Below are 16,110 nucleotides of genomic sequence, written 5' to 3' on the forward strand. Positions count from 1 at the left end.
AAAAAAAAAAAAAAAAAAAAAAAGGATAAAAACTTAGTAAAGGAGGTTTAATTTTTTTCATGTGTGTTGGAGTGAAGCATGTTATTTACAACGGCGTCCATTAGTCTGGAAAACTAATCAAGTTGCAAATACTGGAATTCATGTAATTCAATCCAAAATATCCTAAATCAGTGTTTGAAAGCAGCGAAGAAACAACCCCTGATTATTTTTGTTATACCTTTCCCTGGTCCCCTCATCTGGGGTGAGGAATGGGGAAGTTATTGAGAAGGAACCGATTAGCTGTGATTATAAAGTGAGGCGGCCATCTGAGTAACACCGGGACTCAGAGATGCGCCAGAGCATTTGCCTGAAATGGCCGCAAGACCATCGCAGAACTTTAGCGTCTCTCAAAACTCCCTTGGAAGAGCACTGGAAATACCTTTTACATAAGTCTACTGGCCATAAGAGATCATCAGTCTTATCTCTTAATACTTTTTGGTCAAAAAGTATAAAGTCCTATAATCAATCCCAGCACTTTGGGAGGCCAAGGCAGGCAGATCACAAGAGGCCAGGAGTTCAAGACCAACCTGGTCAACATGGTGAAACCCCATCTCTACTAAAAATACAAACAAACAAAATTAGCCAGGCGTGGTGGCAGATGCCTGTAATCCCAGCTACTGGGGATGCTGAGGCAGGAGAACCACTTGAACCTGGGAGGCGGCGGTTGCAGTGAATGAAATGTTTTCTGTAATTGGAATAAATATGTACCTTCCCAAGAAGATTGATTTAGAAGAAAATCTATTTTTTTTTTTTTTTTTTTTTGAGACAGGATGTTATTCTTTCACCCAGGCTGGAGTGCAGAGGCAGGATCAGAGCTCACTGCACCAACTCTTGGGCTCAAGCCATCCTCCCACTTCCACCTCCCAAGCAGCTGGGACTACAGGCCTGCACCACCACCTCTAGCTAATTTTTGAATTTTTTTGTAGACAGAGTCTCACTATGTTGTCCAGGCTGGTCTCCAACTCCTGGCCTCAAGCAACCCTCCCACCTTACCCTCCCAAAGTGCTGGGAGTCACCACATCAGGCCTAAAAAAAGAATACTTTTCTTACTTTATGTCACACTGTTAAAGGCAGTTTCCTGTCTTTTTTTCTTCCTTCTCTGGTCCCCTCCATCCTCCTCAATCCTACCACATTACTCTTCCCAGTCCTCCATACTCCAGTACTCCCAGTTTCCTGTTTAGACTCAACCTTGCCATCTTCTCTGGACCTCGGTCCTCAAAATAGTTGATTGCTATCCAGTATCACATCCTATAAAATGGACAAGGGGTTAAAATTTTATAGTGGCTGCGTCATATTTATGATTGCTAAAAAGAGAGGTCAACCCATTAAAGCACTGCGCCCCATCATGCATGGTCATCATCATTATTGTTCTTTTTCTTCTCATATGTACATCTGAATTCAGAGGGCACTTTTCCCTCCAGTCAGTGAGGTTCTTATTACAATAGACAGACCTGAGACCCTAAGACTGACATGACCTCAGCCTCCTCACTAGCATGGGGAAAACTGCCTCAGCCCCCAGGGAGAGGAGGAGAAGGCCACGTGTGGCCCCCACCACAGCCCCACACCCACCTTCACACTCGTGGCTCTGCTCCCACGCGGCGGGCCGCCAGCGCCTCTGATTGTACCCTGTGCAGCAGCGATCACACGTCTCCCCACAGGTGTGGTGCTGGCATTGACACCGAAACCTGGGCATGTGGGCGAAGTGCATCTCAGTTATTGAAAAGTTTTGATGAGGATCGGTTGATCCTATATGTGCGAAACTGACACACGAGTCATCACGGTTATCCACGGCACCATTCATTGAGGAATTAGGAGAACACAACACTTTGCAAGTATTATTTAAGCCTCCCATATTCTGCGTATTATCTCCATTTTACAGATGGTGAGACTGAGATTCAGAGGTATTAAGATACCTGCCAAAGGTGAGGCAGTGATAAATGGAGAGCCAGCCTTCCAAACTCACTTGTCTCTGAGGCCCCAGCTCTGTCTTCTCTACCCCATTGTTACCATAAATGAACACAGGAGCATTCAAGTGCTGAGTTTACTGAGATGTGTTAAGTATCACAGCTGCATAAAGATCTGGAGTCCTACGACAAAGATTTGCTCAAGTTTCTCACTCTCAACCTGTGGTCATGCCCAGAGATTTACACAATTCAAGAGCCAGCTGCTAATAAGATCCCAGAGGGCTCTGTTTCCAGAGGCCGCGCCAGCTCCATCAGGAGCCAAAAGCTGAGACCACTCAGCGAGGCAAAGGGTTAAACATCTCAGTTCAAAAGGGTGTACATCCGCCTTAACATTCCAAGTTAAAATGAAATTGTTTCAGCCTTGGCTTTGGATTGGAACTCCAAGCTTTGAGCTCCCTCCTTCTGTGCTTGAAAGAGGATTCAAAACCATTGTCCAGCACTGGTGTGATTCCGCCTTGGTCTTGCGCAGCTGTCTGTGGAGCAGGAGTCGTTCCTCCGTCTGCCTTTTCTCTCTCACCTAACAGCGCGCCACCACCCCACAGAAGATTCGATGGATGGAGCCCCCTGAGGCCTCAGAACTATCTTTTTGGCAACTGCTGGGGGGAGCTGGAGGAGGCCAAGCAGGGTCTGGTGGCAGTGAGGGTGGGGGCTGGGGAGGGGACTGAGGAGGAGGAGGAGACTGGGGAGGAGGAAGGAGAGGGGAAGGGTTGGAGGTGGGAATCCGGCTGCAGCCCGGGCTGCTGGAGAGCGCCAAGCAGGCTGGAGGCCCGAGGGAGTGGGAAGAGCTGCTGGATCTGGAAGAATGCGAGCCAGGAGGGAGCTGGGGGCATGAAGGGCTGGGAAGACGGCCTGAAGCCCCAGGAGCATGAGCCAGGTGAGGCCCGGGGCCTGAGGTAAGGTGGAACCCAGTTCGGGTTGCCCGGGGTAGGCCTCGGAGCTGGGCGTGCGTCAGGCCGGCGTGGTAGGCTTCTAATTCCGGGCTGGGTCGGTCCAGGAGGCTGGGTTCGCGGAGAAGCACACGCCTCCCTGTTGGAGGAGGGCACGGACGCACAGCCTAGGGTTGTTCTCCAGTCCCCAGGCCTCAGAGTCTGGGGCTCCTGGACCCACAATTCACCCGGCTGCTTCAGCCAGTTACTGGGGCGGGGCGAGGTGGGGGGCAGGGAGTGGGGAGCGGGGAGGTTCAGAGGGGACTGAGGAAGCAACCACCACTGGGAGCACATGGTTGCCACGTGGTTGGGGAAGGACTGGGTGCAGGCACCGCATCCAGGGCCCCCCTGAGTCCTGGCACTCCCGAGCCTGGGATGCTGTGGCTCAGGTGAAGTGGGCTGGTAGCACCAGGATTCTGGAATTCTTTGTCCGGCCCTTACAACATCTACTGTGATGGCAGCTCTCAGTTTTGGAGCCCCTTTCCTGTCTCACTGTGGTAGATGGAACTTGCCCCACTTTGCGGATGACGATACTGGTGCTCAGAGATAAACTCACTTGACGAAGGTCATGATTGTAGGCAGAGAGACTAAATCTAAACCAAGATGCTTCACTTCATAGCTGGTGCTTCATGAATATCGTGAATATGAAAAAGGCTTTGGGTTTTGGTTGTGTTTTTTGGGGGGGCAGTGAGCGGGGGTGTCCCCGCATGCCGCCGTTTGTGCGGCATTGAGCAAACAGCTTTTTTTTTTTTTAATATGAGAAACTTGCAGTGTTCAGTTTGAGTCAAATAAAGACCCAAGACTATTAAAACAACAACAGCAGCAAAACGCCTTGTCTAAGAAGGCTCTTGGCTGTGCCTGTAGGGATTCCATCAACTCTTCTCTAAGGGAAGCTGGTGTGGAATATACTCAGTTCTATTCCCAAGACAGGGTGTCATCTCTCTCCATACTCAACTGCCTGGTAAAGCACATGGACATAGATCTACCTGGCAGCACAGAACAACTGGCATCCAAATGTGCTCTTGTTGGAGAGGCAATTTCAGCTCATTGCCAATTAAACATTTGGCATTAGCTAGACTACAAGATTATTTAGGGAAGACTGCTTCAAGAACATATAGTCTTAGGCCGGGGGCAGTGGCTCAAGTCTGTAATCCCAGCACTTTGGGAGGCCGAGACGGGTGGATCACGAGGTCAGGAGATCGAGACCATCCTGGCTAACACGGTGAAACCCCGTCTCTACTGAAAAATACAAAAAACTAGCCGGGCGAGGTGGCGGGTGCCTGTAGTCCCAGCTACTTGGGAGGCTGAGGCAGGAGAATGGCATAAACCCGGGAGGCGGAGCTTGCAGTGAGCTGAGATCTGGCCACTGCACTGCACTCCAGCCTGGGCAACAGAGCCAGACTCCGGCTCAAAAAAAAAAAAAAAAAAAAAAAAAAGAACATGTAGTCCAACTCCACACATAGGGGGATTAAAATTCAGCATAGCAAAAAAAGGAGCTGGATACCCATCTGATTCCCACTGGCACTGCCAAATCACTGCTTTTCCTCTCTTGCAGCCCAGGCTGATGGTTAATAATACATCTGCTGTAAAGATGTTATTTAAAGATGTCATTGATTAGAGAATTCCCTTCGTGATGATCACTCTGCCCCACTCCTAGGGAAAATTGTTATTTGAGACTAGTATCAACAATCATGCTTTTTCTAAGTAACTTACTACTTTTTAGCTTGTGATCATAGTGAAATATGAAACCAAGCAGATTTCCCTTTTTGAGTTGGCTGCTAGGAGGCTCAGAATTAAATTTGAGGTCCTTCCACGTATCCATGCAGCAAGGTCAACACGGTACACATGCTTGGTTAACAACCCCCCTTCTTGAGTTCCGCCTCAGTAGCCAGTAACTTTTTTGATAGTCTGGGCTTGGCTCTATCCATTAAGTTTCTGAATCCCTTTAAATTATTATAAGATTTCTACCTCATCATGGATGTGGATTTCATCAGCATTTGTTCAAGGTCAGCTTGTTGGACAGAAGCAAACCAGCAGACAAGAAAAGGCAGGCAGTCATGTTGAAGTGGATTGCTGCCAAACTGAGCCTTTCACTAAGGCTTAGGGAGACCTCCACACATGTGCATTGGGAGAATTAACCACCCAGTGTAGAACTCCTCAGCTCTGCCAGGGTCTCCAGGGTTCAGCAGCCTTTCTAGGTAGGAAGCTCATGGCCTCTGTGATAGCATGTACTCCTTTCCCACATGGCACTATTTTGTTCCAGGCTCAGCGACATTAGCTGGACCTCTTCTCTCCTCTCTCCAACTCAGAACTTATTTGACCTGATTTCTAGTGTCTCAGGGAGACAGGACATTACAGGGTGGAAATAGATTAACCATTAATAAACAAGTCATTTTCCACTAAAGGTTAATCATTTGGTGTGTGAGCTCCCTCAACAGCACTGCTGGATCCTTGAAGTGGGGACAAAAACGTTAAGGGCTATGGGTGGTCAAGGAGAAGGGCCCCATAAAGCACATCACAGACTTTGTGAACTAGCAATTCTGCCTGAACACAAAGCTTGACCTAAAGAGGCACAAGCCTGAATCTGACTAAAAGTGAAATATATCTCTGGTAAATGCTGCTCATGAAACATTATAGACTTTAAGTTAAACATTGAGATAAAATGATTACTATATCTGGCATCCTGTAATTTCCAGCCCTTTAAAGTATCCCTCTTGCAGTGGTAACACAAATGTATTGCTGAACACTTAACATTTAAGACTCATGCATCTTACTGTATGCAAAATATACTCAAATTAAAAACAAAAAGGGTACATTCATGTTCACAGCAGCATTATTCACAATAGCCAAAAGGTGGACGCACCCCAAGTGTGTGTTCACAAAACAAGGAAATACTGTTCAGCTTTGAACAAAAAGAAAATTTTGACACATGCTCAATATGGATGAACCTTGAGGACATTATGCTAAGTGAAATAAGTGATGACAAATTTAATAAGCCAGTATTTGTTGCAAAAGGACAAATACTGTATGATTCCACTTATATGAGGTACCTAGGATAGTCATGATGATTGCCAGGGGCCAGTGGTAGGAGGAAACAAGGAGTTGTTTAACAGGTATAGAATTTCAATTTTGCAAAATGAAGAGTTCTGAAGATTAGTTGCACAACAATGTGAACATAGTTACTACTACTGAACTGTCACTTTAAAATGGTTAAAATAGTAAATCTGATGTGTATTTCACCACAGTTTAAAAAACAAGGATTTGAAATGTACACCCCAATCCCATTAAACCAGGAATGACAAGTTTTATTTTTCTTGCCAACTCTAATCAGTTGGCTGCCTGAGGTATGTCTTGGGGGTGATTTGGTGGCTGGGACACAGATTATCCAGAGTGCTGTGATTGATTAGCCATGTCTGCCAGGACCCATAGCAATTATATGAAAGAAAGTGGAGAGTTGGTGGAGAGGAGGCACACACCCCCACCTATTCATTGATCCTGAATCATTCCTATTGAGGACAGGAACCTAGAAACATTTAATGGGATGCAAACACCCACTGAAATAATTAGACTTATTCATGGTAAGGCTGAAAAAAATTTGCACAGTGTACTTACAGTTTTTCAGGATTGTTTGCATTGCACACTTCAGCATGGCCGTTGCAAACACACCGCCCACCAATGCTGATGTCCTTTATGCTGTAATAATACTGCACAACAGAACACAGAATGTGCAAGTTTCACTGAACAGTGACAAAAACTTTCTCTTACTAGTCTTTAACCCACATCTGCTGCCTCTGCTTCCCTTTTAAAATTCCGTATTCTTGAGCCCTACATTGGGATGTAACGTATCTTATAAAATAAACACATTCCTCTATAAAATGTAATAACATACTGCGGAATTTGTGCATTTAAAAAAATCAGATGCTTGAAGTTCATGAAGGGAAATTGCCTTAGAAAAGAATCATACTTTATAGCCTATAGGAAAGGGATTAACAACGTCCAAGTTTATTTTTATGTAAATTAAAATAATTTTTACATTATGTTTTACACAAATGAATTTTATACATTGAACATATTTATTTATCAAAACTGAATTTTTATACCAAAACTGTTGCACTTGCTTTGTGCAAAATACTATCCCAGGTTCCGGGAAGGGAGATAATATTTACAGAGATGGATCAATGCATCCCTGAGACTGGAGGGGCCACCAGAATTTGCTGAAGCCTTCCTAGCACAGGGTCGGAAAGACTAGAGTCAAAGTTTCAAGCTCCAGAAAGGCCAGACAGAGCCAGCTCAGATCCAGCTGAAGATCGGCCCCTAAACCAGGCCACAAATATGTGTAGATCCTCTCATTGACAAGGCCCCTCTCCAATATGTTGGAGGCCTCTGCAGTGGTGACAATAGGCAGCTCCTCCTGCCAGCTCCTTCTGCCAGCTCCCTTCCTTCTCAGACTTGGCAGGAGACTGCCCAGGATTTGGGAGGAATGTGAGGACTGTAGAACAATCTTTCTCATTGAGGCCACGCTGCCAGTGAGAAGAATATCTGTCAGCGAGAAGTCTTTGAATTCACAAGGACAAGAGGGTTTTTGTCCCTTTATTGTTGTTGTTGTTGTTGAGTGTGGTTGCCTTAAAGAGTCCTATTGATTTAATGTTGGGGTTCTGTTCTGGTTCCCTCATTAAAACCTGTTAAAGTGTCAAGGCTTCCTGGAAACATCTTAGTCTGAAGCCATTAACAGTCCCCCTTGTTAATACAGATAAAGTCAGTATTACCAGGGCTTTCCATGACAAATTAAGGCTCAGGGGCTTTCCTGCTGGCCACTGTAAAAGTTCCCCTCCACACGTGTTAAGGGCAGTAGCAGCAAGAGAAACCCCCAGTCAGCCTTCACCCAGCAGCACACGTGATGTGTGTCATAAGGTAGCTGGTATGATATTCCTCCATGAGAGAAGCAACCTAAACTTGGGGGGTTAAGATTATGTATTATGTATGTGGTATACTCCATAAAATAATTATTTAATGGAAAGGCCTGTATTCATCTAAGTGAAAAGCAATATACGTAGATATATATGACTGCAAATCTTGCAACCCCCAAAAAGACAATTTAAGAAAAAAAAATTGGTAAGGTACATTTGTGGCAGTGCTCCAGGGCACATGGAGGAACAGCGACACAGCCCGGCTATAGTACATGAGAAAGTCCAGCCCTCCCTTGCAAATATCCATCCTCAGATTCAACACAGTCCCCAACTACACAGAAGCTCAGAGGGAGCTGAGGAGAGCAAAAAATACAAAAGATAGGCCACCTATACCCAAGGTGCCTGCCTTTCTGTAAAATGCTCAAAACTGTGGCAATACTTACACTTTTCCCTCCCTTCCTTTCCCAGCTCTCTGATGTTACCTATATAAAAAGCCAAACTCTATAAGGTGCACTGGGCATCTTCCATTCACCCTCCAGGTCTGCTCTCCTCCTTCTCCACCCTGTCTGTGCCTGGGAGGTGAACTTTATGGCTGCAACCAATGGACTGTCTTTCCTTCTGGCTTCTTGTTTGGTTTGGCCAATGGAAGGCACCAGCAGATCAGAGGGTGGAAGAAGAGTGAGCTCAATGTATTTATTCTGTGGGCTCCCTCTGTGCCCAGGAGACAAGAGTACTGCCCTGACACCTGAGAGTGAGAGATGTTCATGGGGTACCTCCAACACAGGAGAGGGTGCTAGTGCTCACCAGTACCTAGGTGCCTCCATTTCAGCTAGGTGACATCACCAAGCCTCCTTGCATCTAAGTGAGGCTATAATATGACCAGTTCTTGCCCATAGAAATAACCTCTGATGAGAAGCAGGTAGATTTTTCTCTACACTCTCTCGTCCCTCATCTGATGACCAACATGTAGGGGATCCAGAGGAGGACTGTGAGGTCCTACAGAATGGCTGCATCTCTATATAGAAAGAACCTGCTTCCCTGAATGACTGTGTGAAGCCGATCCTACCTGCTGACCCATGTTAAACTGTCATATGAGCAAGAAACAAAGCTTTATTTTGTTAAGCCACTGAGATTTTGGGATTGTTGGCTGTAGTATTAATTATCCCATCCAGACTAGTACCAGACTGACTATAATCGTTTGCCTTTCATCTTCTTTGAATATAATGATTTTTCTTCAAACAGCCATTTTTATACGTCATTAGATATAAACTCCTAATTATATCTAGTATTTCAGACAAGAACAACTCCCACACCTACATCATTACAGGCTACAAAGGTTACTTAAAAGAGTTCAAGGCAATTAATTTGGTAAGCCAAAAAAAATGAATAAATAAAGTAACAAAACAAATGCTCTGACTACTCACCCGCCGAGTGACAGTTGGATCTCGCTGGGCTTTGGAGATGAGGTGTCCGAGAAGCGTATTGGTTCGAAGAAAACGCAGGCGGATGTTTGTTGCCTTGGTAAACTCCCTCAGGGTGTGAGAGAAAGTAAAATTTTTTGCACCTGGACGACCGTTTATCAAGGACACCACAACCTAAAACGACCACACACACATAAAGGGGGAAAAGGTTCCTTTTATCAAAATTTAGCAGCAAGTAAGCAAAAATAACTCACATGCCCCAAGGCACTTGGTTTCTCTAAGCCATTTCATATTCGTAGGGGGTCTTGGATCTTGTTTATGTCTAAAAACATCATTGCTAGTCCCATCTTCCCTCATACTTCCTGGTTCCAAGGTCTGGCAATATGTCTTTGAAACCTGGACTCTTGAGAGATCATTTTCAAAGCCTTTGTTCTATCAGTGTAGCTGTGGGACTGTAACACTATGAAATGTTGAAAACATAATGTTACAATCTGTAAATATAAGGACACAACTTTGTTAAGCTGCATCAAAGAAACAAAGCTAAAGTAACCCAAACATCTACATGAGGTTGAAAAAAGGAAATCTCTAGATACAAAGTTTGACAGTAATGCCGGGGGGGGAAAGAAATCTGTGTAAACCCTCCATTTTGTTTTAAAGCCCAAAGTGACGAAGCCCAAGTGTCAGCCATTGGAAATATGAACCACTCGTGAGTTGTCAGAAGATACCACATCCACATGCTCAGGTAAGGTCTCTCTACTTAAAGAGAGGGAGGCTGACACCTTTGATGGAAGTTTATTTGAAACTCAGTTCATATTCATTATAGCCTCACAATTTCCATGGACATCTTCACTGATTGTTTCACCTGAGTTTGCCCATCTCCCTTAACAATAGCCAAGCTAACTTTACAAGGGCCAAATGCAACCCCACAGGGACAGCAATTTTTTCTCTCCAACAGATTACACCCATTCTACCAAAAGGGATCAGGGATCAGGTAGGATCAGCTCCATGCAGCCATGCAGTCATTCAGGGAAGCAGGCTTTTGCTATCTAGAGATGCAGCCATTCTGTAGGACCTCAGAGTCCTCCTCTGGATCATCTAGTTATCAGATGAGGGAAGAGAGAGTATAGAGAAAATCTACCTGCTACCACCAGCCCCTCACTCTTACAGGGGATCGTGGGATCATGGGTGAAGAGGTAAGGAGTAATCATGTCAGTTACCAGCAACCCACTTTCTAAAAACATCACCAGAAAGGACAGTTCAAGACCTGTGAGCCTTGAATCAAGAATCCTGACTTTCTGGGGATAACTGAAATCCCCCAACAGAATTTCCAACCTAGTTCATTCTGGGAGCACTCAATGTGATTCCTTAACTGTTCAGTCCCAAGCCCTGTTTCCATCTTGATCTATGTTAGATGTCCTTGAAAGTGCAAGTTTCGCAATTATGAAAAATTGGATATCCTCATGTTCATTTCTGAGTCTTATCTCTCCCAGTCTTCCAAATCTACTTACCTCACCATTTTCCAAAGGTACAATACGGGAATATTCAGTAACACAAAGTACATCATCATCCCGGGTGACAGCCATATTTGCCTCCTGCCCGAATTCTTTTAAACAGTCTACTTTAGAATCTAGAAGGAAAATATTTTAACATTATATAACAAAATATTATCATTTTGTTGCAAATCTCTTAAGAAGACTTACATTTCCTTAAGAAAATACACAAAGAAAGAAAGAAGAGAAAGGCATTTAAAACTTTTAGAGAAAAGCTGAGAATGGAGTTTTTAATTCATGAAAGAAAATACCAAGCCATTTCAGGCCAGTTGACTTTCAGTGGCAATGCTTGGAGATGCAGTGCTAACTCCACACTCCTACTTAGGCAAGTTTATCTTCTAAGGAAACCTACTGGAAAACCCAATGCCTTTATAAGCAAAATTCTTGTCCACCTCTGTTCATCACAGGGTTTAGAAACCCTGACATTCTTCATTAGTGAAGATAATAGAGTTGAGGTGAGTAAAGCACAGCATAGGATCTATAAAGATGGAACTTAGTTTCTAATTCTGCATAAAAGGAAAAAGATGGGAGATGACAGTTATTAAAGTCATCTCATTGATTCACAGCTTCTACCATCTTACAGGTGCTCCCAAATAGTGCCAAGAACTGTTATCATAAAAGGAGTTTCTACTTCATTTCTACCTGTGGTATCCTTGAACACATGCTTGAGAAATGGGGATATTCTTTTTTTTTTTCTTTTTGAGATGAAGTCTCTGTTGCCCAGGCTGGAGTGCAGTGGCACAATCTCAGCTCACTGCAATCTCCACCTCCTGGATTCAAGCGATTCTCCTACCTCAGCCTCCTGAGTAGCTGGGACCACAGGTGCACACCACCACACCTTGCTTATTTTTGTATTTTTAGTAGAGACAGGGTTTCACCATGTTGGCCAGGCTGGTCTCGAACTCCTGACCTCAAGTGATCCACCTGTCTTGGCTTCCCAAAGTGCTGGGATTACAGACATGAGCCACCACGCCCAGCCAATGTTCTAAGAGTAATTTAGAGGTTAAAAGTGACCAGTACCTAACTAGTCATACTGAGAGATTATTTTTCGTTTCTTTTCTTTTCTTTTTTTTTTTTTTTTTTTGAGACGGAGTCTCATTCTGTTGCCCAGGCTGGAGTGCAGTGGTACAATCTTGGCTCACTGCAACCTCTGCTTCCTGGATTCAAATGATACTCCGACCTCAGCCTCCCAAGTAGGGACAACAGGCACATGCCACCATGCCTGGCTAATTTTTGTATTTTTAGTACAGACAGGGTTTCTCCATGTTGGCCAGGCTGGTCTCGAACTCCTGACCTCAGATAATCCACACACCTTGGCCTCCCAAAGTGCTGGGATTATAGGGGTGAACCACCGCACCCAGTCAAGATTAATTTTCTAATTAAATCCATAGTCTTGATCTGTTTCAAGTAATTAAAGCCACACATAACATGGTAGGCAAGATTACTTACGAGCAAAGTATTGCCATGGTGAGTAGGTGCTTCCAAAATCTACAGATCTTTCCAAGACCCAAAGATCAGGGCGAGGAGAATTTGCAAATTTGATTAAAATATAGGCCACATGGAAGAGCTGATAAAACAAAAGAGATACAGTTATTAAAGTCATCTCATCGATTCATAGCTTCTACCATCTCTATATGATGCTGATTCCCAAGGCAACACATCCCACCACAACCCCTTGCCCAAGATCCTGATCCTGATTCCTAACTGTCTATTGGACATCTCTGTGGGGAAAAGAAAGAGAGATCAGACTGTTGCTGTGTCTATGTAGAAAGAAGTAGACATAAGAGACTCCATTTTGTTCTATATTAAGAAAAATTCTTCTGCCTTGAGATGCTGTTAATCTGTAACCCTAGCCCCAACCCTGTGCTCGCAGAGACATGTGCTATGTTGACTCAAGGTTTAATGGATTCAGGGCTATGCAGGATGTGCTTTGTTAAAAAAGTGCTTGGAGGCAATATGCTTGTTAAAAGTCATCGCCATTCTCTAATCTCAAGTACCCAGGGACACAATACACTGCGGAAGCCTCCAGGGACCTCTGCCTAGGAAAGCCAGGTATTGTCCAAGGTTTCTCCCCATGTGATAGCCTGAGATATGGCCTCGTGGGAAGGGAAAGACCTGACCGTCCCCCAGCCCAACACCTGTCTCCCAGCCCAAAACCCATAAAGGGTCTGTGCTGAGAAGGATTAGTAAAAGAGGAAGGCCTATTTGCAGTTGAGATAAGAGGAAGGCATCTGTCTCCTGCTGGTCCCTGGGCAATGGAATGTCTTGGTGTAAAACCCAATTGTACGTTCTATTTACTGAGATAGGAGAAAACAGCTGTAAGGCTGGAGGTGACACAAGCTGGGGGCAATACTGCTCTTTAACGCACGGAGATGTTTATGTATATGCACATCAAAGCACAGCACCTTTTCTGAACCTTGTTTATGACACAGAGACCTTTGTTCACATGTTTTCCTGCTGACCCTTTCCCCACTATTACCCTATTGTCCTGCCACATTCCCCTCTCTGAGATGTTAGAGATAATGATCAATAAATACTGAGGGGACTCAGAGACCAGTGCCAGCCCAGTGTGGGTCCTCCGTATGCTGAGCGCCGGTCCCCTGGGCCCACTTTTCTTTCTCTATACTTTGTCTCTGTGTCTCTTTCTTAGTCTCTCATTTCTGATGAGAAATGCCTACAGGTGTGGCGGAGCAGGCCACCCCTCCACATCTCTACCCAGGGGCAGCCTCTCAAGCTGATCAAATTCAAAACGAAAATCATTATCTTTCTTTCTCCACCAAATATAGACATTGATCATCATCTTTGTCATACCTTAACCAATATGCCATTCCATTTCAATCAGTCTACAGTGCATCTTAAAGTCTATGCATTCAGAAAAGTCTGATGGCAAGCAATAGTCATCACACGCTAAGCCCTCCCAGGGCCAAGAACCAACAGAACAGCCCAGAGTGTTTCCCAGCAGTGTCCTAACCCTGGTTCCAGGTTTTAGAGAGATCACGGCTGCCAGAACTGAAACCCGAGCAGCTGTTTGATGCAGTGGTAGCACTCCTTCCCTGTGGATCTCCTCTGGTCTCATCTTTTCCTGATTGTTCTCCCTCTTAACAGCTTTCTCGTTCACTCTCATCACTCTTTTGCCCGTGGCCAGGATGATGCAAAAGTATGGAAGAGATGAAGAGGGGCTTCAGTCCTGCTTTCTTCACCTCCCACTCTTCAGCTCCACGGCCAGGAGGCTTTGCAGTTTATTCCCATTTCTTCCCCCAAAACTTATTTGGCTTGAATTTTGAACCCTGAGGTTCTATTTCCCAAAGAGCCTGGTATGACATTGAACCCAGTGTTAAGCAAATCTATGTTAATGTATTAATGAGTGAGGATTATCCCCACCCCACTCCAGGCTCCCTGATCCCAGGCAACAGATTTCCCGGTGACTATCTGAGGAGCACTCCCCTCTAGCCCGGTAAAGCCCTTTGAACCACAGGCTCCTCTAGTTGGGGAGGAGGGAGTGCTCAGACCCTGTGGGTTCCTTTTTTTTCCCAAGGGAAAAAAAAAAAGGAGTTTCATCTTAATATTTTTCACAAACAGTAGTATGATAAGAGTTTTTCATTTGTTTGTTTTTTGTTTTTTTTAAGTCTGAGAACTGCCAGCTAATGTAAACACTGCAAACCCCAAAACAGAAGGCAAAGTATCTAGGACAATGAGACTCAAACTTTTTGTTCTCAGGACCCCCTTCATATTTTTAAAAATTATTGAAGACCTAAAAAAGCTTTCGTTTGTGTGAGTTCTATCTATTGATATGCACCATATTTAAAATTAAAGTTAAAAAACTTTAAGATAGATATACTATCAATCATTTAATATAATAAACATTTTACATGTTAGCATAAATATATTTTTATTAAAAATTACTATTTTTTTATTTTGAGGCGGAGTCTCACTCAGTCGCCCAGGCTGGAGTGCAGTGGCGCAATCTCGGCTCACTGCAAGCTCCACCTCCTGGGTTCATGCCATTGTCCTGCCTCAGCCTCCCAAGTAACTGGGGTTACAGGCACCCGCCGCCACGCCGGGCTAATTTTTTGCATTTTTAGTAGAGACGGAGTTTCACTGTGTTAGCCAGGATGGTCTCGATCTCCTGACCTCGTGATCCACCCGCCTTGGCCTCCCAAAGTGCTGGGATTACAGGCATGAGCCACCACGCCCGGCCAACTATATTGTCTAAAACATGAAATTTTTGGTGTGAGCAGTGGCATTGCTTTACATTTTTGTGAAGCTCACTAAGTGTTAGGCTTAATAGGAGAAAGCTGGATTCCCACACCTGCTTCTTCATTCACTCTGATGTGATATGTTGTTTGGCTGACGTGTTTGAAGATCTGGCCTCACATAGATCTGTAATAGAGGAAGGAGGAACTCTGGCCTTGTAGACCTCCCAAAAGGTCTTGGGGACCCTCCCAGGCTCTCATCCATACTTTGAGAACCACTCCTCTCAGGCACAGAGATTTACCCCTTGCTCAAAGAAGCCCCTTTGCTTATCTCCGAGGAAGGAAGAATTGTCACACTGATTACTGGAAACCCTAAGCTCAGCCAGTTCTGTCCTTATCAAACATTTGCTCTTTGATCTTGAAAAAAGTGCTTATTTGGGCTCAGGTTAACACTCCCAAGTTGTCTACCAACACGCAGAAAAAGCGATCCAACCTCATAAAAACTAATTAGGAATTATAAGGTACTCTGAAAATCATAAAGCAATACTGTAAAGGTAGGTGTAACAATTTCCAAAGACACATCCCATTATTATGTAGTGAAGGAATTCATAGGAAATCCAAGAATTCCTGTTTGGAAAATCAGAGCAAATATATTTCACTAAAAACTCTTCGCACATCTCTCTCAGACCACATCAAAATAAGGCCACTGTTAATTATGTGAATTCAATAGACTACAAATGAAACTTTTTTGAATACAGTAATCATTCAAAGCATTCTTAATCCCTTCCACCAAACTCCCACAATCATAGCACACATAGCCCTCTAAACTATTTATCTAATAGGTCATGATTTAATGAATACTGTCTTTCCACATACCATGTTAAGCACTTCACAAACATTCTCTCATTTAGACCTCACAATAAGAAGCGGAGTTTTATTAACCCCACTTTAAAGTTGAGGAAAGTTTGGCCTAGAGAGGTGAAGTAACAAGCCCATACCTTGCAGGAATAAAAACACTGAGCCTAAGTGTATTCCACCCACTGAGCGTTTGCGATGTCACAGGACCTAATAGGTACTGAATATTTGACCTGTTTCATCTTGAGGGGAAGA

At 44.3% G+C, this 16,110-nt stretch overlaps 1 protein-coding gene across 2 annotated transcripts in view; it reads right to left on the reverse strand.

Moving 5' to 3' along the window:
* The window catches only part of LAMA3 (laminin, alpha 3), a 271,074-nt gene that overhangs the window by 199,339 nt on the left and 55,625 nt on the right, over nucleotides 1–16,110 (reverse strand). For both annotated transcript variants that reach the window (XM_011988082.1, XM_011988080.1), the window contains exons 3-7: nucleotides 12,257–12,374; nucleotides 10,766–10,884; nucleotides 9,261–9,431; nucleotides 6,542–6,633; nucleotides 1,609–1,724 (exon numbers count right to left, since the gene is read on the reverse strand). In XM_011988082.1, coding sequence (XP_011843472.1) covers nucleotides 1,609–1,724; nucleotides 6,542–6,633; nucleotides 9,261–9,431; nucleotides 10,766–10,884; nucleotides 12,257–12,374 — 616 coding nt within the window. The remainder of the gene's footprint in view (nucleotides 1–1,608; nucleotides 1,725–6,541; nucleotides 6,634–9,260; nucleotides 9,432–10,765; nucleotides 10,885–12,256; nucleotides 12,375–16,110) is intronic.

This window comes from Mandrillus leucophaeus, unplaced genomic scaffold (genome assembly GCF_000951045.1).
Source record: "Mandrillus leucophaeus isolate KB7577 unplaced genomic scaffold, Mleu.le_1.0 Scaffold322, whole genome shotgun sequence".
Lineage (NCBI taxonomy): Eukaryota > Metazoa > Chordata > Mammalia > Primates > Cercopithecidae > Mandrillus > Mandrillus leucophaeus.